Source organism: Heterodontus francisci, chromosome 30 (genome assembly GCF_036365525.1).
Source record: "Heterodontus francisci isolate sHetFra1 chromosome 30, sHetFra1.hap1, whole genome shotgun sequence".
NCBI lineage: Eukaryota > Metazoa > Chordata > Chondrichthyes > Heterodontiformes > Heterodontidae > Heterodontus > Heterodontus francisci.
The window spans coordinates 36,930,783-36,956,894 of NC_090400.1; the positions used below are offsets into that span (position 1 = coordinate 36,930,783).

The window sequence follows — 26,112 nt, forward strand, 5'->3', positions numbered from 1 at the left end:
ATGTCAGCATTGCAGTCAATTATAACAGCAAGAAAGTTCTCAGGCATGAGGTTCGATATGGTTTTGCCAAAAAAAGCTACTCAAATTGCTTTGTTACAGCCAATGTGAATATTTAATCAAATTTCATGATCAAGTGACGATATATTTTGAAAAGTTACAACACTTTTTGAAATAAACATAGTTTTTGAAGTACCTAAAGTATCTACATAGCATATGATACTTTGTACAGAAACACCCCTGTATTGAAATAGGATCCATTAATCTCACCTTTACATTACAGTCTATTCCTTTACTCGTAATATAAAATCAGATTGTTACTTGATTGTGAATTTTCCCGTTAGAAGCAGAGCTTCACAAAACTATCCCAAATGGTCATCATGGAACAGTGGAATGCTTTGTATAACAGTCAAGGCTACTAGTTTCATAAAACAGCAAAATGTGATCCCTAAATTGACAAATATTCTGTAATCTCATGCAATATTAAAGGATTAGAACATTAATAGACAAATAGAGATTTGAAGCTCTTTAAATATTGACAAAGCTCTAAAAGTTGAAATTTTTTCTAATCTAAAAGACAGATAATCGTGCACTTAATTATTCTGTGAACCAAAGAGTCTAATACTGTAAACATACTCGAGTTACAATTATAAAAATTCTATTTTTCCACAACATACACTCGCAGAATACACCAAATTAGTGTGAAAAAAAAGCCATTAAACAAAGATATCAGAGGCCTTGAAAACAAACATACAGCTTAAGATAACATGTATTAACAGTCTAGCCATCAACAAAACCATAACATTGAATAGCTCATGTCAATTAAAGAATACATATTAAATGCCTTCATATGAATTAACACATACAATAAATGAGAACACAAGCCAGGATCACTCAAATACTGAGTGTAAATACCTCATCCTGCACTAAAATCCAAAGAACATCAGACAAAATAAAATCTATAAGTGAGTGAACAAATGAAAATCTACACAAAGCAGGCATAGGTTCAAAGATATGAGCTTTTGGAAACTGTTGAATTTCCATCCCATTAGCCCAATGTTCTCTCAATCCATTACAAGCCACAGGGTAATAAATAACACATAATCCTTGTTTTCTACTGTCACCCCCCCCCACCCGCCCCCCCCCCCAAAAAAACAATTCAAATTAATTTTTTTTAAAACAAACCGAACATGCTGGTCCTTTATGGAGACATTCTCCTTAATTGACAGACAGACGTCACCAATTTAAAGCTTCTATTCTGCATCAGCTGTTGTCATTTTCAATTAATGACCTTAAAATAAAAGTCTCTATGTTGGAACAGAGAAATGAAAACTGTTCTAATTAATTTTTGTGCAGCAGTTATATCGAAATTGAACATGAGCTACAAAAATAACCTTGCACCAAAAACGGCACAGCGCAGAATCAGAGTATTATAAGAATCGCAGCACATTACGGACTTTGAATTCAACAACTCAAACATACACTTACTTGTAATAAAAAACCTACCTATCCCCTCCACCCTACCTAATGGCATGCAATGGCTCCATGGTTAAAAGCACTACTTGGGCCCGCTTAAGTAACATTGCTAAAATGCAGATAAATGTGGCATTTATATTTGGTTAAGGGAATTTGATCCATAATTCTTGATCAAGAGACACTTGTCTTAGTTAAAAAAAAAGTTTAGAATTTTAATTAACACTTAGATGGCAGTCTGGTAATTCCTTAACGTATTCAAATGAATTCTCCTGTCTGCTATTTTAATGATCCTGTTAAAAACTGTGTTGTATAATTCATAAGAAAAAAAAAGGTTTTGGAGTATCTGCCAAAAAACAATAACCTATCCCTTCTAGTAGTGATCAGCTTTCTGAATGTATTGATCACAGGTAGCCTTTGCAACTCATACTACTCTCAAGTCAAATTGACAATAGCTTTCAAGTGGACAGGTTTCTTTGGGTCTAGTTTTTAAAAATAATTTAAGCAACAGAAAAACAACGTTACACAATATTGTATTTGGAAATTAATTGACAAGAGCCAATGGGATCTGTAGAATGCATCTCCCCCATACTAAATGCTGCTGGGATAGAAGTAGCAGGTTTATAGTCCACTCTGTACCTCACTGGCCCTCACTTGTCACCACCAGCAGCACCTTCTCAAAAATGTTGACTCCAATTGGTGTGAATAGCTGGAGAGAATCCCAAACAAGTAGTAATATTTTATCATATATGCAATAAAACAAACTAGCTTCACTCAAGTATTTTGAGCATAAATTCCTTACCCTGCACTAAAATACAAAGTACTTGCAGGCGAGACCAAAACTACGAGCCATCATTATAAGATAGCCAATATAAGAAGTAGCGTAGCTGCCATTTTTATACTGTAAATTGTATTCATGCTTAGATTGATAGAACAAAAAACAGACACAAGTAGGCAAAACCTTTGAGGCAGAAAAGGCTTTTTTTTGCAAAAACCTCTAGGCAGATTTCCAAGTAAAAGCAATAGAAGACGACCTTGGCTCAGTTCAGGTCCCTTCCCTGCTCTGCAATGCTTGCCAAAGCCTCATCTGTCCAGCTGCTTATAGTGGAGCGAAGCCTTTTTACTTTTCTTCTAACAGATGAAGACAACAATTTCTGAGCCTGAATCTTAGACAGACGCATGTTTTCTGACATGATGTGATGGTAATTTTCAATCGCCTGCTCTCTGGAAAGGAAGAAGGGAAGAAATAGATTACTTGGGGGTGGAAGGTGAAATTTAAGCATTTCTAAACAATATGGCACAAAACATGATCAAGTTGAAGCATGCTGCAATGTGCCATTAACAGCCTGTCTTGTGACTAGGGCAACAAGCATTAGTAATGTAGTGAGCATTTTAAAGGGAAACATGCATGCCATAAGACACTTTAATAAACTGTTAACTCTGAGGTCTGCAAGGACAAACAGCACTGAAGCCAAAAAAATGTGTTTTTTTTTAAATAAAGGCGGCCTGGGAGAATCACGTTATGTGCAAACACTCACAGCTGCAAATGAAGACAGACACTTGACTGGATCAGTCAGCATTTCTACAAAGCTCAGCAAAATCACAGCTTTCTAAGATGCTCCCATTTTATCAAGGGCATTGAAAGGTAACAGAATTGGGCAGCAGGGAACAGAATGCCTCTTCTCACACATGCCAGATGTTTCTGGCTAGAACAATGAGCATTCCAAGACTATTGCAATTGTCAAAAAGGATTAAAAATCAAACATATTAAACAGAAACTGGACCATATTACAAGTGGGATACTGAATCACTGGTGATACAGCAATAAATAGTCATGTGCTTTTAGGATTTAAAAAATGGATTCCAGAAAGGAAAGGGTGATGGATATTTAATCAATGGTGATTTGATATATAAATTTCTGTACTGCAACTGTTGAGGTCACCCTATTCAATATCCCCACTGCAAAAAATGAGTGTCTGACATCTTGTGGAGACAATCCAGCCACCCACAGTCATCGCCCTTTTAAATACATACAAGCTTGCGACATGCAAACTTTACCTCACTTCCATTTTCTTCAGTCATCAATTAGAGAAAGAGTCATGTCACTGACGATGAATAAAAGATTGATCATGAATTAGTAGCATGTATACAAAATTCACTTTCTTAAACTGAAGATGAAGTGTCCACTAAACGAAAAGATTAGGATTTAGGCATTCACTTCAGCACCAATACTGCTCTTCAACCATCCCCATACAGCAGTTACATGCAGAACTTTTATTTCTGATACTTTGAATGGAACAATTTCCATTAACTTTCACAAAGCATTAGCAATTGCATTAAACAGTCAAAGGTTTTTCTTAATGCAAAAAAAGATTATTCTTTACTTCAGTTCACAAACCTCAGAGGGAGGCTCTCCACATCAACAGAATACATATAACCCATCACAACTTAAAAAGGACTGCAGATGAGCTCAGGTGTCAGAAAAGGAATGCGCAGCATATAAGAACAATAATTACTCTTGAACTAGATGGTCTCCAGTATTCAAGTAGGTTGAACTGAAACTGGAATTGAGAGGTTACACCGATCAGGAACAGCTGACAGGCTAGGGCTCCTTTCTTTAGGGAAACAGAATGCCAAGGAGTGACCAGATAGATAGATGTCTGTAAGCTTATGATATGGGTTGATGTAGAGATATTTCCATTTGCAGGCAAGACCAAAATTTTGGGTCATCATTAAAGGATAGTCAGCAATCAATTCAGTCTGGAATTCAGGAGAAACTTCTTCACCTAGAGTGGTTAGGTATCCTTGGCTCCCTCCTATCTCTCATCTACATGCTGCCCCTCGGTGACATCAACTGAAAACACAGCGTTAGTTTTCACAGGTATGCTGACGACAATCAGCTCTACCTCACCAACACTGCTCTTGACTCTTCCACAGTTGCTAAATTATCAGACTGCTTATCGAACATCCAGTTCTGGATGAGCAGAAACTTCCTCCAATTAAATATTGGGAAGACTGAAGCCATTGTTTTTTGGTCCCCGCTCCAAACTCTGTTCCCTCACTACCGACTCCATTCCTCGCCCTGGCAACAGTCTGAGATGAAGCCAGTCTGTTCGCAACTTGGTGTCACATTTAACTCTGAGATGAGCTTCTGACCTCATATCCGTGCCACTACTAAGATGCCTATTTCCACCTCTGTAATTTCGCCTGACTTTGCCCCATCTCAGTTCATCTGCTGCTGAAACCCTCATTCAAGCCTTCTTTACCTCTAGACTTTACTATTCCAATGCATTCCAGGCTGGTCTCCCACATTCTGTTCTCTGTAAACTTGAGATCATCCGAAACTCTGCTGCTTCTGTCTTGACTCACACCAAGTCCCATTCCCCTATCACCCTTGTGCTCGCTGACCTACATTGGCTCCTGCTCAAGAACAGTCTTGATTTTAAAATTCTCATCCTTGTTTTCAAATCCCTCCATGGTCTCACCCCCCCCCCCCCCCTCCCCATCTCTAATCTCCTGCAATCCTACAACCCAATATATCTGAGTTCCTCCAATTCTGGCCTCTTGTGCATTTCCAATTCTAATCGCTCCACCAAAGGTCGCTGTGCCTTCAGTTGCCAAGGCCCCAAGCTCTGGAATACCCACCTTACACCTCTCTGCCTCTCCATCTCACTTTCCTCCTTTAAGATACTCCTTAAAACCTAACTCTTTGACCACGCTTTTGGTCATCTAACCTAATATCTCCTTTTGTGACCCAGCATCATTGCTTTGTTTTATAATGCTCCTGTGATGCACCTTGGGATGTCTTATATTAAAGGTGCTTAAAGTTATTGTCGTCGTTGAGGTGAATAGCAGATGAATTGAAGGGGAGGTTAGTTAAACACACGAGAGAGAAAGGAATAGAAAGTTATAAGTTGAGAGGAGGCTCATGGTGGAGCATAAACATCTGCATAGACCTGTTCTGCTGTACATTCTATGTAACTTTCACATGGCATGGCTTATCCATCTAATGGGATAGACAGGGGAACTGGGTTGGCATCTTGCATATTCTTCAGTGAATGATATACTGTGACTAGAGGGTTAATTGTTGAACCTCAGCATGCAAACCCACATGTGGCAAGTATAAAAGTGAAGGTTTTGGCTCAAAGAGGATAGTGTCTGCCTCTGGAAATGGTCTTATTTCAGTAAAGATTAGGCAAAATCATTGGGAAATGGCCCTGAATCACAAGTTTCATAAATCAAAAACACCCACTAATAACAATCTAGGAAATGGAGCAACGTATAACTGAACTATACAGGGAAAAGGTGTTGACTTCAAAATATATCTTCAAAAAAGATTAAACAGTGATGAGATTCTTAAAAGATCGTAAGAAATTTAAACAGTTGAAGGCTCAGTTAAGTTAAATAGGATCCAAAATTGAGCAATTTCAGCTTTTTTTTCTTTTTAAGTGTACAAAATTTATTTGATTCAATTTCTATAAATCAATCTCAGGCATTAGCGTAAAAAAAAAATTGAAAGAGGTAGATTTTTGCCCAGTGAGAGGGGGGCAAGCAGATTAAAATGGCAGAGATTTTTCCTGCCATATTGATACCCATCCCTCCACCCGCCAACCTTGGCCTGTCTTAACCCACCTCAAAACAGGTACATGAGGGCTACCTGCTACAGACAGATATGAGGGGATAATTTATATTCAAAAGTCATGGCCTGATGACATCATTTACACTGTGGAGCCATTTTAATTACATTCGGGAGGCCCACAGGGGTCAAACCTGACATGCAGTTACCCAGAGGAGGCCCCAGTAAGAATTTTTATTTAGCTTTGAGAATTCCTTGTGGACCAGAAGAAGTAGGAATGCTCCCCTAGGCCGTATGTGTAGTCATTGCACCTCCCTAGCCCTAGCCTTGCCCTTCCCTGGACCCTTCCAAAGATGTTTCTCTCTAAGCAACACAAACATGTTGTTAACAGATAGCTCACAACTTCAGTTCTTTTGATGTGTGCCGATGTAAGCTACTGCACATCACAAAGTTACTGTGCAGCGGTGAAATATTTTAATGTGAAAGGTTCTATAATAATTGCAAGCGTAAACATGTCCTGCAAGTGTCTACTGGGATCACTTACTATAATGACATTTCGGAACTAATGGACACAATGAGAGCATGGCAACCTTCCCAATGGTTAGCTCCCACTATACAAGTATAATATGAAGGTGACCTTTATTAGAATGCTTGTAAATCATATGCTGACTTTATGGTTTAAGATGAATTGATGTAGAACAAGAAATTAAGTGAGAAACAAAATGTTCTGCCGTAATATGCAAGCAGAATTTTACCCTTAGAAGGAAAGACTCCGAGTTGTAAACTTAAAAAGGTTAAGGGCTAGCAGGAACTAGAAACATTCAAAGATAACTACATTGTTCCCATGGGACGTGATTAATAATTCATTTCCTGTTATAGATTATAAGCTACAAAAGAAAATTCAAATTGGAGATTCAGAGGAAACCAAATATGGAAGCTCTCAAAGTTCATTGGCTTTCTGCCACTTGGGTGATGAATAAAGGGAATTTAAGCAATTATAGGGGCTCCAATGACAGTCATTTGATGATTATTTCTAGGTTAGAATTTAGTATGAAAAGGTAGAAAGATGTACAGGCTGTTTTTCAATAGTAAAATGCTGAAACTACTACAGATGGTTAGATACAGTAGACAATATGTGACCTGAAAACATTTTGACTGTTTGTTAATTCCACCCCACCATAAACAGTCTACAGTTGAATGTTTCATAACGGTTCTACCCAATCCCAGAGAAACTGCCTCCAAGTATTCTAGTGAGCTTTAATTTTGAGATAATACATTCTGTGTCTGCATTTAGCCTGAGGCAGTCTCTGTGGGCCTATAAGTAGCCTGCTAGAGACTTGCTTCTAACTGTTACTCATTTGCAGACAGGGGAAACAGTAGTTTGACTGTTTTAAAGATAAGTGCTGTCCAACCGCAGTGTCCTCTAATCTAATTGGTAGATTTTGAATTCTCCAATTTTTGGAATACTTTCATTATACAACAAAAATAAACTGTGCCGCTTAATTTCAAGAGGCAATTTAATAAAGAGTTATTTTCATATCATTCCTGTCCATTACACTTGTATAAACACACTTCTTTATTTGTGAAAATAAAATTCAAACCAAACAGTAACAATTTACAAACAGGAAAAAGGTAGGCAACACAAATCAAATGAGAAAGATAGGCAGGATCTCATCCAGTGATTAATTAGCATATATGGAAGCAGTGTCTCCGAGTCGAGAGGAAATTCCACCAATAGAGTCATAGAGTTATACAGCACAGAAACAGGCCCTTCGGCCCATCATGTCTGTGCCAGCCATCAAGCACCTATCTGTTCTAATCCCATTTTCCAGCACTTGGCCCGTAGCCTTGTATGCTATGGCGTTTCAAGTGCTCATCTAAATACTTCTTAAATGTTGTGAGGGTTCCTGCCTCTACCACCCATTCAGGCAGTGTGTTCCAGATTCCAACCACCCTCTGAGTGAAAACTTTTTCCTCAAATCCCCTCTAAACCTTCTGCCCCTTACCTTAAATCTATACCCCCTGGTTACTGACCCCTCCGCTCAGGGAAAACGTTACTTCCTATCCATCCTATCAATGCCCCTCATAATTTTGTATACCTCAATTTTCAGCTGCCCTCTTGAATACACCCCCACCTCACTAAAATGTTACCAGCTGAAAATGATTCATCCCTCCACTTCCAGAATCGCCTATATACATTGATAATAAACCCCTGAAACATTTCTACTGAGGCCTACTCCTGGGTCAACAGCCGAGCTAAATTTAGAACTAATGGCCTGAAACTCTTCAGTTTAGCTCTGCCACTGTTTCATCCCCCCTCCCCCCACCAAAAACTGGCTCAATGTGTGCTCACATCCATTCATCACAAATGCTCATCTTGCTACCTCTCCCAATGTTATCTTGTGGTGCTAATGTTAACAGCCTAATCTCCACATGCATGCTCTGCCAGTTGACATTCTCAGTGTGCAGTAACTTTCAAACTTAATTTGTCTCTTGCTCCTTTTTCATTTCATTCAGTAAAATTAGTTGTTGCTTTAAACATTACACTGGGCCATGTGGTAAGCATTACGAAGTATATATTTCGATGAGGTTATAGTCACCATTTTGGCACACTCAAAATGTAATATAATTGGTAGCCTAAATAGAACATTCGTTGCTGTATGTAATTCATAAATATATAGGCTTTCTCTGAGTTATCATAAGCAATGCCAAGGGAGATTTGCTGCATATTTACATTATGTTTTAACAAGAATGTATGTCATGGCTCCAAACTCCATTCAGCATATAACCTAGACAGGCACTCCTTCAGTACCATTGGAGGTGCAGTCCTTTAAATGAGCCACTAAACTAAGGCCCTTTCTGTCCTCAAGTAGATGTAAAAGATCCCTTCCTACTATTCAAAATGGCAATGAGATCTTCTGCTGTTAAGCCAACATTCATCCCTCAACTAACAGCACAAAAACAGATTACCTGCTCATTTATATCATATTTGCTATGTGCCAATTGGCTGCCATATTTCCCCATGTTACATAACCAGTAAACACTTTGGGACATCCTGAGGTCATGAAAGGATCTATACTAATGGAAGTTAGTTTTACAAGAGCAACATTTGGTATTATCTGCCTCCCTTTCAATCTACTGTCCCCACTTTGCTCCTCAAAAAACACTCTTCGTCCCTCTGTACTTGTTGACTACTGACTTATCTCCAACCTCCCTTTCCCTTTCCTCTCCAAATTTCTTGAATGCATGGTCACCTCTCAAATACATGCCAACTTCCCCACGACTTCCTGTTGTAACCTCTCCAATTAGGTTTCTGCTCCTGCCATGGCACTGAAACAGTCCTCAAAATCAAACGATATCCTATATGACTGCTGTGGTGCACAAACCAAACTAATCCAGCTTGACCCATCTTCAGTCTTCGACACAGCTGACCAGACCATCCTTCTATGACTGTAGCCCGAGAATCTCCTGCAATGACTTCTCTTGTTGCCCCCAAACCATTACCTCTGGAGCTCCCCCAAGGATCTATTCTTGGCCCGCTCCCACTTCTCACTTACATGCTGCCTTGATGACATCATCCAAAACACAATGCCAGATTCTATGTACACAGACAATGCCCATTTGTTGCTGAGACCCTTATTCATGCCTTGTTACCTTCAGACTCAACTATTCTAATGCTCTCCATCCTCTGCAAGTTGAGCTCATCCAAAACTCTGCTGCCGAAATCCTAACTTGTATGAAGACCCATCTCCCTCACTCTTGTGCTGGTTGACCTGCATTGGCCCTTGATCCAGCAACACCGTACATTTAAAATTATCATCCTTATGTTCAAATCTCTCAATGGCCTCACTCCTCACTATTTCCATAACCTTCTCTAACACTATAACCCTCCAAGACCTCTGCACCTCTTCAATTGAGCCTCTTGTGCATCCCCAGTTTCCTTTGTCCCACCATTGGCAGTCTTCATAGAATAATAGTCAATTGCGGCACAGAAGGCGGCCATTCAGCCCATTGAGTCCATGCGGTTCTCCACGAAGCTATTCAGTCAGTCCCACTTCCCGGCTCAATCCCTGTGGCCCTACAAGTCTATTTCTCTCAGGTGGCCATCCAACTTCCTCTTGAAGTCATTACTTGTCGCCATTTCCACCTCCCTTGTGGGCAGCAAGTCCCAGGTCATTACCATCCAACGCATAAAAAAGTGCTTCCTCATATTACCCCTGCATCTTTTGCCCAAAACTTTCAATCTGTGTCCCCTATTCCTTGTACATTTGTTAATGGGAAGTTTTTCCTTGTCTAACATATCTAAGCCTGTCATAATCTTGTACACTTGTACTAAACTCCCGTCAATCTCCTTATCCGCTCGAGGGCCCTCACAGCCTACCTAAAGTGTGGTGACCAGAACTGGGTGCAATACTCTAGTTAGGGCCTAACCAGAGCTTTATAAATGTTCGGCACAACTTCCCTGCTTTTGTACTCAGTGCCTCTATTTATAAAGGCCCAAATAACCCATATGCTTTACAAACCACTCTCTCAATATGTCCTGCCACCTTCAAAGATGCACATGCACCCCCTCCCCCCCCCCCAACCAGGTCCTCCTTTTCCTGTGCCGTTAAGTATATATTGCCTCTCCCTATTCCTTCTGCCAAAATGCATCACCTCACACTTGTCAGTATTAAATTCCATCTGCCATTTAGCTGTAAGGCCCCAAGCACTGTAATTCCCTTCCTAAATCTCTTCACCTTTAAAATGCTCCCTAAATACTACCTCTTGGACCAAGCTTTTCATCACTTATCCTAATGTGGCTTGGTATTAAATTTTGTCTGATAACACTTCTGTGAAGTGCCTTGGAATGTTTTACTATGGTGCTATATAAAGGCAAATTGTTGTTGTTGACATGCCATACTCATTATCTCAGAGCTCAGCTTCATACTTTGAGTCCCTTAAGTTTTATATTCAACAAATCACAACTCAATAGCCATGAAATGAAACCAAAATTTACCAATAAAGTAAGAGAACTTGAACCCAATCAGCATCTGCATTAAAATTTCAGCGATCAGAAATAACTACAAAATGAAGCTAAAAGCTGCCACTTTAAAAAATTGAAACCTGCCAATGACACAGGTAAAATAAAAAGAACATCTAAAAATCCAAGTAATTTTAGAGACTGTTATCTAAAGTAGAAGCTCATGGAGTTGAGGGCAAATTATTGACATGGTTGGGAAGTTGGTTGAGTGGTAGGCGACAGAGAGTGGGAATGATGGGTAAGTACTCCGACTGGCAGGATGTGATGTCCCACAGGGATCTGTGTTGGGGCCTCAATTATTCACATTATTCATTAACGACTTGGATGATTGCATAGTAAGTCATAATCCAAATTTGCTGATGATACAAAGTTAGGCAGCATTGTAGACAGTCTAGATGATAGCATAAAATTGCAGAGAGATATTGACAGACTAGGTGAATGGGCAAAACTGTGGCCGATGGATTTTAGTGCGGGCAAGTGTGAGGTTATCCATTTTGGACCAAAAAAGGATAGCGCAGGGTATTTCCTAAATGGGAAGTGGTGAAGTACAGTGGATGTCCAAAGAGACTTGGGGGGTTCAGGTGCATAGATCTTTAAAATGCCATGAGCAAGTGCAGAAAATAATCAAAAAAGCTAATAGAATGCTCGCCTTTATATCTAGAGAATTGGAGTGTAAAGACATAACAGAGGTTATGCTGCAGCTGTACAAAACTCTGGTTAGACCCCAAGGAGTACTGTGAGCAGTTCTGGGCACCACACCTTAGGAAGGATATATTGGCCTTGGAGGGAGTGCAACGTAGGTTTACAAGAATGATACCTGGACTACAGGGGTTAAGTTACGAGGAGAGATTACACAAATTAGGCCTGTTTTCGCTAGAATCTGGAAGGTTAAGAGGTGATCTGATCGAAGTCTTCAAGATATTAACAGGAAAAGACAGGCTAGATAAAGATAAACTATTTTCACTGGTTGGAGATTCTAAAACTAGGGTATAGTCTAAAAATTAGGACCAGACCGTTCAGGAGAGATGTTAGGAAGCATTTCTTCACGGAAAGGGTGGTAAAGGTTTGGAACTCTCTCCCACAAACAGCAGTTGAAGCTAGAACAGTTGTTAATTTTAAATCTGAGATAGAGTTTTGTTAAGCAAAGATATTAAAGGGATATGGGCCAAAGGCAGATATATGGAGTTAGGCCGCAGATCAGCCATGATCTCATTGAATGGCGGGACAGGCTCGAGGGGCTGAAAGGCATACTCCTGTTCCTATCTTTCTATGTTCCTATGTAACTCCTCCTGGAGTCCAAATCAGAGTTGAGGTCCAAAGCTAAAGTTCCTCAGCTCCTGATCTGCTATGCCTCATTCTTGATCCACAATGATCTGCTCCAGCCTACCCCAACACCAATACATTCTTCTCCAGTCAGCCCCATTTCCCACCCACTCATTCATTCATTCCCACTACCCCATCAGTGCCAATTGCCAGCTTAAAGCACTTCAACTGCCACTACGCTGAGGTCAATTTTACATCATACTTGCATCAGGTTTAATGAATATGAAATTTCAGCCAAAGTGACAAATTAAGCTGAACAGGTAGGGAACCAATCAATTGTAAGATGACATCTGAAGAAACTCAAAGAGTTAGGAGACTATCTCCCAACCTGCGCCAGCGCCCATTATTCCCACAATATCGTGGATCTCCAATAAAATTGGCTACTCAAAGTAAGGGAAGACAGAGTAAGGGAAGACGAGTGACGGGAAAATCTGGCAGCAAAAAACATAAAATAAATATAAATTTCATTTAAGAGCAATTTGGTTTTTTTTTTAAACACACAGACATTTATTCTTATTACAGCAGCCACATGTTTGGTCAGTGCCGACTCCTCCCATTTCCCTCGGTCATCCTCTGCATCCTCCCTGCTAAAAATTGTACTGTAGAAACACAAGGCGGCTTTATTCGAAGCGTATGTTAGGATAGAGCAATCATCCAATTGGAAAATCTGATGGAGGTCAGACAATGAGAAACAAGGAGGGGACAATAAGATCACATGACTCTCAAGACTGAAGCTGCTAAAGAAGCTTTTTTTTACCCCTCACCCCCGCGTCCATTAGATCTTCCAGTGCATGCTAAAGGATAAACAAAAAGAAATCCAATTCCTACAAATCAATTTTTCTATTTGAATCTAATGCAAACAGATTTTGCTAGCAGAACAGAAAGCCCATTAAAGAGAGTTCTCATTTTATTAAATCACTGCTGTTCAGAGACAGGAAATTCAACTTCCGTTTTAAGCTGAGCTCAGCCAGAGCACGAGGCTCCTGCAGGGGCGTTCAGGACTGACTCATACATTTAGAAATAATTACTTCCAAGTCAAAAGAATAAACGTCTTTAATATTTCTTTGAACAAGTGTATTGGATAGAATGCATGAAGAAGAGACATATTTATATAGCACCTTTCACAACCTCAGGGAGGTCCCAAAGCACTTTATAATCAATGAAGTACTTTTGAAGTGTAGTCACTGTTGTAATGTAGGAAATACGGCAGCCAATTTGTGCACAGAAAGTTCAGACAGACAGCAATATGATAATGACCAGATAAACTTTTTTTTGGCGATGTTGATGAGAGATAAATATTGGCCAGGACACCAGGGATACTCCCCCGCTGTTCTTCAAAATAGTGCCATAGAATCTTTTACATCCACCTCAGACAGCAGACTGGGCCTCGGTTTAAAGGCTCATACAAAGTAACCCACAACCTTCTGACTCAGAGGTGAGAGTGCTGCTAACTGAGCCACAGTTGACATGCAATAGGATAGATAGAGAATCTGACTCCAAGTTAGATAAACGAAAGGGCCAACATCACAGTGAATAAACCATCTATATGGTGGTAGGTGGAAGTGGTGCATTATTTTTTATTTCCAACATTCTCCTCTTCCTTTCACAAAGACAACAATTCATTGAATAAGGAATTACAGTTGCACAGGTAGTCTTGGTCCCCCTGTACCTCAAGTGGCCATTCTTAATGCCCAAGCAAGTACAATGTCAACAGACCAGGTGGGGCATTGGGGAGGAGGACAGAATTTGCATACACTCCATTCAAATATCAATCTTATTTTTTTACTTAAAATAGTACTGGACCCTAATCTTCTTGACTGCATGTAGCAAGAGATTACTGACGGCCATCAGGAACAAACACCAGGACAATTGCTCACCTACATCCATACAGGGAGTACTGAAGCCAATTGCAACTGCTAAAGTGAAACAATGTAGAACTGATTAGCGATTGAACCAGAGTTAGTCCTGCTTTGTATAATTCCCTTGTTCTATATATACCCACAGGTAGTTAAGGGGAGAAATGTCTCAAAGAGGCCAAGAGAGGAGATGAGGAGTTTTTTTTGACGGGTTATGATTATCTGGAATGCGTGCCTGAAATCAGCTTCAATCGTACCTTTCAAAACAGGATAGGACATATATTTGAAGTGGAAAAAATTGTAGGGCTGTGGGAAAAGAGTGAGACTAAATGGATAGCTCCTTCAAAGAGCTAGAACAAACACAATGGGCTAAAAAGACTCCTTAACACGTATGCCAAATCATTAAAATGCTCCTTAAAGAGCTACACAAAACTTGTGTTTTTAACAAAACAATATTATACCAAATGTCCACTTCTGAATGAAGCTGTTTGAATTGAATACATGATTCAGTACATACATTATGTTCAAGACAATTTGTAACCAAAGAACAATCTATAAAACAAGACTTTATATTATAAACACAATTCTTCTAGCTTTTAATAGGACACTGAACCTCAGCTTATCCCAAGATTATTTGATTAATAGTACAATTCACTTTTAAATTTGAGATTTAAGAAAAATTCCTGCAGCTCAATGTGAACACAAATTCAATTTCCAGGTTGAAAAACAAAATAGGAATATGAAGTTTTTGTTATAGGGCAACCTCCCTGCCCATCTCCAATTGCACCCAGTGGTGAAAGAAGGGCTTTGTTTCCAGACCACTGATGCACCAAGTGCCCCATAGTGATGACAGTGACACACATACCTTTCTAAATGTATTCTATAGCACACGTGATCTAACTAATACAAAAAACTAGAAGTTTATATTCCCTGTACCCAGCCTCAAAAGTCTGCCACAAAAAGAATTTATTCAGTCAAGTAAACATGTTATTAAAATTGGTCACAAGCTGTTGTTGATTTTAAACCCAGTGGACTAGTTAAAAATTGTAAAAAAAAAGCTGACAACACACCTCCTGTGTCAGATATGGAAGTTGGATAAACTGCACTAATTTCAATTCAATTTAGATACGGGCACTTTCTGGTCTTGGAATTCTGTTTAAATCATTAGAATTAAATGGTAATGGGAGTTGCTGAAATGTAAAAAAAAATTAAGACAGAAAATGTCCTCTCACTATTGAAACACGCTGTAGGTATTAGAAGTGAATAAGCTTTGAGGCTCTTAGGTTATGGTCACCTGAAGTCTTGAAATTCAATTTACAATGGCAGCTGCCCAGGAAAGGGATTACAACTAGTGGACTGAAAAATACAAACCACAAAAAGAACAGAGCTGAGCTGCAACAATTTTGCAACCCAACAGAACATTACACCTTCCAATCAAAAACTTGATCACAGAGAAGACAAGATTGGGCAGGAGAGAAAAAAAAATTACATTTGGGAGAAATCACGATTTACAGCAACCCTTTCACTATAACGTTCTACATGACGGAAACCTCCTCCTGGACCATGCCCACTGTACAATTCCAACTTTTCTCTCCAACTTCAGCTGAGTTCTATTTAAATACCTGAATTTTAACTTTTATATTTTAAAAAAATGTTGCGCAATAAAGCATTCAGTTTCATTCAGTCACCTTCCATTTTTTAATCATTGGCACTTGGTTCCCACATCAACAGCTCAGGAGTGAACATGTTTCTCATCATCTCTAAAGAAAAGAACAACTGAAATTCTCAAAGTTAAACACCATATCTTTTCAGCTCACTGTTAGTGTTAGGACAGTGTAGTGTCAGGATTATTACCTAAACTCTGTAACGTCATCAAGATGTCTGCTGAGTGGACCCCTTTATTATAGGCAAGTCCCAAGGCATGAGAGGCTAATACATTGAACTGGCTCCCAATGTAGACTGAAGAGAAATATTTACAATAACCATGCAGTACCTTTCTTCCTTGGTGATGGCTTCATCAAATACCTGGGACAGGCGCTTTAACTGCCCAATTCCAAAAGACACAGATTCCAGATCTTGGTCGAACTGCCTGTTAACATATACAATGAATACTCAGACGGCAGACCTCATCCAGTTGTGTGTGGAGCAAAAAGAGAATATCTTACTTCTTAATAGGTCACCACATACCAGTAAAGAGTATGGAGGAAAATAGTTAGAAAAAATCATTAACAGATTGAATTCCTGAGGAAGATTCATTTTCCCTGCTGCCAATCCCTCCCTCCCCCCATTAGATACAACAACCTTCAGAAAGATTTCAATGCAGGATGCAAACTTCCTGCTGTAACCCTGCTGGAATTCAGCCACTCACCTGAATCTTACTTAAGAACGTAAGAAATAGGAGCAGGAGCGGACCATTCAGCCATTCGAGCCCACTCCTCCATTAAATGAGATCATGGCTGATCTTCCACTTCAACACCATTTTCCTGCACTATCCCCGTATCCCTTGATGTTTTTAATATGTAGAAATCTATCTATCTCAGTCTTGAACATACTCAACGACCTAGCCTCCACGACCCTCTGGCGCAGACAATTCCAAAGATTCACCACCTTCTGTGTGAAGAAATTCCTTCTCATCTCAGTCCTAAATAGCCTGCCTCTTTTTCTGAGACTGTGTCCCCTGATTCTGGACTCCTCAGCCAGGGAAACATCCTTCCTGCATCCACCCTGTCGAGCCCTGTAAGAATTTTGTATGTTTGAATGAGATCACCTCTCTTTCTTTTAAACTCTAAAGCAGAGATTGACAGCTTTCTAAATACCAATGACAAAAAGGGATATGGGGATAGTGTGGGAAAAAGGCATTGAAGTGGATGATCAGCCATGATCGTATTGAATGGTGGAGTGCACTCAAAGGACTGAATGGTCCACTCCTACTCCTATTTCTTATGCTCTTATGTAAGATCAGCTGCAGTATCTTCTTCCTTCTAGTGACTGCTTAAGTTGAGTAGTCACTAGTATTTGTACAGCGACAGTACAGACCATTTATTAGTTTCAAATACTGCCCAAAGCACCAGTTACCCCAATTTGAAGGGGCTGCTCCTCAACTTCTAAGCTGCATTTACTTCTGATCTTTGGCTACCCAATGCGGAGGGACTGCTCCTGGGCCCAGACACAGGTCTAAATTGTTCACTCCCACTACCTCCCTCCTGGGGCCATATCTGTGCCCACATAGCCTTGTGGAAGGAACACACAGTGTCCACCAGTACACTTGAGGTCTTCCGCAACTGGTGGGGCACCGGAGTACATTGTAGACACAGAGTATATTCTTATTTATTGTGATACATTTTCTTTGTTTTATTTAGAATCTAAGTATTTATTGGTTATGCCCCTTTAAAAAGATGGCATTTTTGCTAATCAATTTTATTTTGATGGAGGGCACTGGGACAATCTACTTTTGTCAAAATTGGACAATCAGAAGATTAGTGTTTCTGTTAATTTTCTGCAATAGGGGATTTCAACCACCACCCTAAGTACTCCCTTTCCCATACCAGAAGAAGCATGTCAACATTTTGGCTATCAGTCCTGGAGGGCAAGAACTATCATGGACCTGTGCTTGTGAGCTACCTGCAGCGAGAGAATTAGTGAAATTCCTACCGTTCGCTAACAGGTAGCCAAGTGTCCCCAAGTTGCACTGATTTCAAAATGCTCTTTCTCTCTGCCTCCATTCACCCCAATCTTCTCAAGGAGCAATGAGTAGAGTGCTGCTGTCAATATGATCTGCAGGGCTACAAGTGACCTGCTTGCTCACAGCTCCTCTGTACATCAGTGTACAACTCTTAAATGCTGAGTGGTTACATATTCCAAGTTGGCCAGCCAAAAGTTCTCCTCGTCACAGCTCATTAGCTCCAGAGCCAAGTACTAAAACCATATGCACTTACCTCCAGCACCCCCATCAGCAGAGCTGCTGATGGGGTTGCTGGACCACCTTTAGTGCTCATCTTTGCACCATGGTTGGTGCAGGAAGTTGTTTTGGATGTGGGGCAGAGCTTGCAGCTGAAGTCACATGGGTGTAACTTTCATCAGTGAATACAGATCATGACAAAAGGGAACCACCTCTGGAGCTGTAAATCTAGACAGTTTGAAAGAAAACAAATACTGGCAGCCCATGAAAATGCACCCAGATAATCAAGAGCACAAAAGGACAAGAGGCTTTCCTGTAATTAAAATAGACAGAAGAGAGATAATCCAACCCAAATCCGACAATAGCAGAATTTAATATTGCCTCTTGACTCTTTCACTAATGCAGACTAATGTAGAACGTGCATGCCTCCAGGCTGCGTGTAGCGAGCTTAATTCAAAATTGATTTACCCCAGCATCGCCACGAGATTAATTATTGAGCATTCCCATTCTTAATCGGCTTACCATCCAGCATTACAAACACCTAATAAATTTATCCAAACAGAACCAAGTTGATTTTAGGGTGTGACAGATTTTGAAAATCCAATTCCTTTAGATCCCTCCATGAATCTTGTAATGTGAATGTAAAACAAATCAAATTCCTCCTCCAATTAACTGGCTTTCAAAACCCAATCGCAGCATAATCGAACACCAATGCTTGATTTATTTCATCTTCTCTTCTACATTTCCCCCCCTGTTTAAGCCCCCTACACAATGGGCCGTAGCCAAAATGCAATCAAGTTGCTCAGTTTCTGTACCTCCTCCTACTAATTCCCGTGGGTGAGGCATAGGGACTCTTCAATGCAGCAGACCTAACTGATCTTCTTAGGGGAAGCCCGTCCTTGCTGAACAGGTGAGCAACCTCCCTCCACTTGCCCTTGGCACTCCTGGGGGTGGAGGGGGTGCTGCGGATCCTTCCCTCTCTGCTGCGAGGGGTTCGGGGTGGAGTATTTTTCTTTGATGCCGAACCACTCCTGTGTCTCCGGGGAGTTTGGGGCTTTGAAGGAGTGATCACCAGGCAGTCACTGCGACTCTGTCGCCTCTTCTGGAGTTTCTGTAGGGAAAAGAAAAAGAAAAAAAATCACAATAATTAGTGCAGAAGGCTGAGACATTTTTTGAACAGCAGTGGAATCCTTCTCCTCTGTTTGACCCTTCCCCTCCCTCTTCCCCCAAGACATCAGACAGCGCTAGCAGCAATGACACTGTGTGGATTTAGTAAAACAGTACAAAAGACAGCATCAAGAAATTGTCCCCCAAGGCAATAGGCTGTGATGTACCATCGTGCTTCTTCAGTGGGACTCTTAATCACTTCAAAACTACTGGCTGTGGGATTTGACAGAACTAGTATTTCAGCCCAGTATTAGATAGAACAACTCAAATGACCTCTCCAAGTAAGTTTGGATGGACAAATTATACAGCTGCATGTTTTCTTCCTCACAAAATCAAGTGTGAAAACTTCACACATCCACTAATAGGCTGGACTGGAATCTAAATGATGACACAGATTAGATGTGGGGTGGGTGGTGTGGTGGGAAAGGAGAGAGAGGGGGGGACAGGACCAACATTACCAAGTTGCAATATATTTATCCTACATTACCCATGTATATAGACATGCAGATTTGATTAGTTACAGGTTTAATGGGAATTTATTAACATTTGATCTGTAATACACTGCAGCTAGTTTATTTTACATGCATTATTTATTGACAGCTTCAAGTATCTGAAATTTTACCTGGAAACTTTTTCTCTTAAAGTCTTTCTAAGTTAAAGTATAAACTGTACTGGAACAATGTACCAAAGGTTGCAGTATCAAATCATAGAATGGCTACAGCACAGAAGGAGGTCATTCGTGTCACATCTCTGCAAGAGCAACTCAGTTAGTCCCACTCCCCCACTCTTTCCCTATACCCCTACAAATTTTCCCCTTCGGGTGTTTATCCAAACTCCTTTTTAAAGCCATGATTGAATCTGCCTCCACCACAGTCTCAGGCAGTGCATTCCAGGTCCTAACCATTCGCTGTGTAACAATTGTTACATGTTGCCTCTGGTTCTTTTGCCAATCACTTTAAATCTGTATCTTCTGGTTCTTGACTCTTCCGCCAAGGGGAACAATTTATCTCTATCTGCTCGATCTAGACCCTTCACGACCATCTCAGCCTTCTGTTCTCCAAGGAGAACAACCCCAGTTTCTCCAATCTATCCACACAACTGAAGTCCTTCGTCCCTGGGACCACTTTCGTAAATCTTTTCTACACCCTTCCTAAAGCCTACACATGCTTCCTAAAGCATGGTGCCCAGAATTGGACACAATAATCCAGTTGAGGCCAAAACCATGTTTTATAAAAGGTTTGTCGTAACTTTCTTGTTTCGGTACTTTATTTCTCTATTTACAAAGCCCAGGAACCTGTTTGCCTTTTTAGCCACTTTCTCAACCTGCTCTGACACACTAAAAAAACTTGTGCACATATAATAACCCCAGGTCTCTTTGTTCCTGCATCCCCTTTAGAATTGTGCCTTTTGTTTTATATTGCCTGTCCTCACTCTTCTTGCAGGCGGCACGGTGGTTATGCACCGCAGCCTCACAACTCCAGCGACCCGGGTTCAATTCTGGGTACTGCCTGTGTGGAGTTTACAAGTTCTCCCTGTGACCGCGTGGGTTTTCGCATGGGTGCTCCGGTTTCCTCCCACAGCCAAAGACTTGCAGGTTGATAAGTAAATTGGCCATTATAAATTGCCCCTAGTATGGGAAGGTGGGGATGTGAGAGGGTAATGGGATTAATGTAGGATTAGTATAAATGGGTGGTTGATGGTCAGCACAGACCCTGTGGGCCGAAGGGCCTGTTTCAGTGCTGTATCTCTAAATAAAAATAAAATTTTAAAAATGCAACACTTCACACTTATCTGCCTTAAATTTCATCTGCCATGTGTCTGCCCGTTCCACCAGCCTGTCTATGTCCTCCTCACAGTTCACTATACTTTGTGAACCAAGTTTTGTGTCATCTACAAATTTTGAAATTGTGCCTTGCATATGCAAGCTCAAGTCATTAATAGATATCAAAAAAGCAGCAGTCCTGGTACCAAACCTTGGGGAACATCACTGTATATCCTTCTCCAGTCTGAAAAACAACCACAACTATTTTCTGCCACTCAGCCAATTTCATATCCATGCACCCATTGTGCCTTTTATTTCATGGGCTTCAACTTTGCTGGCAAGACTATTTTGTGGAACTTTATTGAATGCCTTATGCAAGTTCATATATACAATATCAATCCTCTGTTACCTCATCAAAAACCTCGATCATGCCAGTTAAACACCATGAGCCTTTAACAAATCCGTGCTGGCTTTCCTTAATTAATCCACATGAGTCCATGTGACTGTTAATTTTGTTCCAAATTATCGTTTCTCAAAGCTTTCCCACACCAAGGTTAAACTGACTGGCCTATCTGTGGCATCATATCCCAGCAGCTTTCAGATACCAGGATGATAAACTTGGTAGAAAAACTTATTGATAGAAAAGAATCTGTGGTATAGAGAGTTAATAATTAACTGCATATTCAGGCAAATTAAAAATCTCGTAGAAATGACACTAATAAGCAGCCACTTAAGGAATCATCGACTCCATTCTCCTAATCCCTGGATCATGCTATGTTTTGCTCCAAGTATGTTGGCTTCAGCAGCTGTTAACCCTCAGCCTTTTGCTTACATTCAGCTGCTCCTAACAGGACACTTAAAACAGCCAAAGCCTGTAGACTCTCTTCCAGATATTATCCTCCAGTGATTCATCTCATCCCCACCCAGCAAAGCATTATCATCCAGCTGGAAGAAAATCTGTTCAAAAAATTGTCCCCAACGTACATCTTCCAATTGTAGAGTTCCAGCCTTTTCCAAACCCTCGGAATGATTTAATTTCATAATTATATCATTTTAATTCAGTTTTCAAGAAAGGTGGCCGCAAGACAACTCCCAGTATTATGTGTTGCTAAATCCATCTCTTATTCTGGCAGCAGATTCACTTTCATAGATCTAAGGATTTCCTGCCCGAGTACATATTATAGGAATTCTTATGCACCCTATCCCTCATATCTCACATGGTCAATTTAAAGCCAAAATGTGTGCTCAACACACAAACTGAAAACAAACTTGAGAGTGTGTAAGGGAGCAAATATACAATCCCTCTCAACTCAGGAAAAGTGGTTTTAGGGCTCATTGACTTATCACAAGTCCATCCCAAGTCCTAAATTGGCACTCGAGAAGAAAGAATTTGCATTTGTGTAGCACCTTTTACAACCTCAGCAAGTCCCAAAGTGCTTCAGAACCAATTAAATACTTTTGAAGTGCGGGCATTGCTGTAATGCAGGAAATCTGGCAACCACTTTACACACAGCAAATTCCAACAACAAATTAGTGCCTTTAACATCGTAAACATGTCCCCAACGCACTTCACAGGAGCGTTAAGGAACAAAATTTGACACCGAGCCACATAAAGAGATCTTAGTTTGGTCAAAGGGGTAGGTTTTAAGGGGCACTTTAAAAGGTGGAAAGAGGGGGAGAGACAGAAAAGTTTAGGGAAGGGATTCCAGAGTTTAGAGTCTCTGCAGCTGAAGGCCTGGCCACCAATGGTGGAGTGGTTAAAATCAAGGATGCGCAAGAGACTGGAATTAATAGAGCACAGCAATCTCAAGCGGTAGAGGAGATTACGGAAATAGAGAGGAGTGAGGCTGTGGAGGGATTTGAAAAGAACAAGGTGAATTTAAAAATTGAGATGTTGCTTACCCGGGTGCCAATGTAGGTCAGTGAGCACAGGGGTGATGGATGAACAGGACGTGGCAGCAGAGATCCCACAAACAGCAAGGAAATAATGACCAGCTAATTTGTTTCAGTGATGTTGGCTGAGGGATAATTTTATTTTTAATTCTTTCACGGGATGTGGGTATTTGTTGCCCATCCCTAATTGCCCTTGACAACTGAGTGGCTTGCTAGGCCATTTCAGTTAAGAGCCAACGACATTGCTGCGGGTCTGGAGTCACGTGTAGGTCAGACCAAGTAAGAACAGCAGATTGCCTCCTCTTAGTGAACCAGATGGGTTTTTACCACAATCAATGATAGTTTCATGGCACCATTACTGATTTCAATTTTAGAATTTTATTAATTATTTGAATTAATTCATTGAATTTAAATTTCACGTGCTGCCAGGGCATTAGCCTGGCCCTCTGGATTACTAGGTCAGTGACGTTACCACTATACCACCGTCACCCTCGCCTCCCACCCCAGGACACGAGGGAGAACCCCGTAAAATCAATGTGATACCATCTACAGAACAAGGAAAAAAACTCCAGACTGAATTCAGCCAATTGTCACATCAGGTCATTTCATTGAAACCAGTCGTGCATGTTTATGGAGCAATTGTACTAGAGTGTATTTAGAAAACAATGGCACGGGCCACTACGTTATATTCCTTCTCTCTCCGAACTGCTTGCCAGGCAATGAGTAATCCTGCGAGGGATACTACTGGCTTTCCAATTACTTTTAAAACAAATTCCAGAATCCATGATCGGCTCTTGACTTTTTTTAGATTATGAAACCTTGATGCTTTAAATCGAAAAACAAATGGATTAATGCTAGCTACTGTCCTATGAGACACAGTAGGCTGGTGTTAGTAAAGACATTTTACCTGAGAGACATTGCCCCATGTGTTCCTCGCAGTACGACCAAGAGTTTGCAACGTGTTGGGTTTCTTCCTGAGCTCCAGACTCTCCCAGCTCGGAGTGAGGTCGATGTTAAAGTCCACCTGTCTGAGAGGCAGCCTCTTCCTCAGGGACATGCGGATGGTGTTGAGGGAGCTGGACGAGGGCATCTTCCTGAACACATCAGCTGCCGGGCTGCCACCTTCTTCCTGCAGGATCTGGTGTTGTTTTCTCCAGCTTGGAATCGCACGCTCCATGATTCTGTGCCGCTCCCGATCTCTATCGTTTTCTTCTTCCCCCTCCCAACTTTTCATTATTGTTTTTGAATTTGGCGCAACTTTGTAGCCGAGCGGAATTCCCGCAATCTGATTGGTGAAACTGACAAGATGACGGGTGCTGTCCCGCGCTGATTGGCTGCTGTGTAGCCATTGGAGTTGTTGTTCTGGCCGGGAATGAACTCTTGCGCTGCTTTGTGTTAAAGTCTTTGCTTTCTTGGGGTTTTTTTTTTGCAGAGGTAATAAGAGAAACAATGTGTTCCTTTCTTAATGGGAGCTGGTGGAAATTATCTTTTGCATTCTTTGCGAAATCAGCGCCCTCTGGTGATACCGTGTGATGGTCACAGGCCGGTGCTAATTCTCACCAAAAACCGCTGATTATAGTTATTTAAAACCTGTGAAGCGAATCCTTGGTGCATACAGAATAATACCTAAGCGTCTCAATCGATGGTAAGATATCTTCCTGTATGAACGTTACCAAGGATTTGCTTCACAGGTCCTGTAACAACAACAACGTATATTTATATAGCGCCTGTAACTTACTAGAATGCCCCAAAGCGCTTCTCCAGAGCATTATAAAATAAATAAGACACCCTGCCACAAAAGGACATATTAGGTCGGATGATCGAAAGTTTGGTCAAGTAGTTAGGTTTTAAAGAGTGTCTTAAAGGAGGGAAGTGAGGTGGAGAGGTGTAGGGAGGTTATTCCAGAGCTTGGGGCCGAGGCAACTGAAGCCACGGCCACCAATGGTGGCGCGATTAAAATCAGGGATGCACAAAAGGCCAGAATTAGAGGAGTGAAGGTATCCTGGAGGGTTGTGGGGTTGGAGGAGATTACAGAGATAGGGAGGGGCGAAGCCACAGAGGGATTTGAAAACAAGAATGAGAATTTTAAAATCAAGACGTTGCTTGACCAGGGGCTGATGTAGGTCAGCAAGCACAGGGGTGATAGGGGAACAGGACTTGATGCAAGTTAGGACTCAGGCAGCAGAGTATCGGATGACCTCAAGTTTACAGTGAGTAGAATGTGGGAGACCAGCCAGGAGTGCATTGGAATAGTCAAGTCTAGAAACAATGAAGGCATGAATGACGGTTTTAGCAGCAGATGAGGTGAGACAGGGCTAAAGTCAGGTGATGTTACAGAGGTGGAATTAGGCAGTCTTAGTGATGGCACAAATACGAGGCTGGATGGTTATCTCTGGGTCAAATGTGGCTTAATCTTAGAATGTTGCAAGGGTGAGGGATGGAGTCGGTAGCTAGGGAACGGATTTTGGAGTGGAGATCGAAAACAATAGCTTCAGTCTTCCCAGTATTTAATTGGAGGAAATTTCTGTTCATCCAGTACTGGATGTCAGATAAGAAGTCTGATAATTTAGCAACAGTGGAGCAGTTGAGAGAGGTGGTGGTGAGGTAGAGCTGGGTATTGTCAACATACATGTGAAAACTAACGCTGTGCTTTCAGATGATGTTGCCAAGGGGCAGCATGTAGGTGAGAAATAGAAGGAGGCCAAGGATAGATTCTTGGGGGACACCAGAGGTGACAGTGCTGGAGCAGGAACAGAAACCATTGTAAGTGATTCTCTGGTTACAATTAGATAGATAAAAATGGAAACAAAGATTTTACGGTGGGACAGTTGACGAGCAGTGGAGGACTTTCAAAGCAATTTTTCAAAGTGCTCAGCAGAAATATATTCCAGTGAAAAGGAAGGACTGGAAGAAAAGGGGTAATCTGCCATGGGTGTCTAAGGAAATAAGGGAGGCTATCAAATTGAAAAAGAAGGCATACAAAGTGACCAAAAGCAGCATGAAACTAGATGATTGGGAAAACTTTAAAGGTCAGCAGAAAGCTACAAAAAGAGCCATAAAGAAAAGTAGGATGGAACATGAGAAAAAGCTATCACAGAATATAAAGACAGATAGCAAAAGTTTCTATAAATATATAAAACGAAA

At 40.9% G+C, this 26,112-nt stretch overlaps 1 protein-coding gene across 2 annotated transcripts; it reads right to left on the reverse strand.

Annotated features, from left to right (window-relative positions):
* Positions 1 to 1,151: 1,151 nt before the first annotated feature.
* LOC137346504 (protein PIMREG-like) lies at positions 1,152 to 24,206 on the reverse strand. 2 transcript variants are annotated; one of them, XM_068009973.1, is made up of 5 exons: positions 23,876 to 24,206; positions 18,962 to 19,257; positions 16,242 to 16,337; positions 3,529 to 3,575; positions 2,613 to 2,694 (listed from the first exon to the last, which is right to left on the reverse strand). In XM_068009973.1, the coding sequence occupies exons 1-4, from the start codon at positions 24,200 to 24,202 to the stop codon at positions 3,545 to 3,547; spliced, it is 750 nt and encodes a 249-aa protein (XP_067866074.1). In that variant the 5' UTR covers positions 24,203 to 24,206; the 3' UTR covers positions 2,613 to 2,694; positions 3,529 to 3,544. The 2 variants fall into 2 exon arrangements, with proteins under 2 accessions (XP_067866073.1, XP_067866074.1); XM_068009972.1 differs by lacking the exon at positions 3,529 to 3,575 and having other exon boundaries at positions 1,152 to 2,694.
* Positions 24,207 to 26,112: the final 1,906 nt, after the last annotated feature.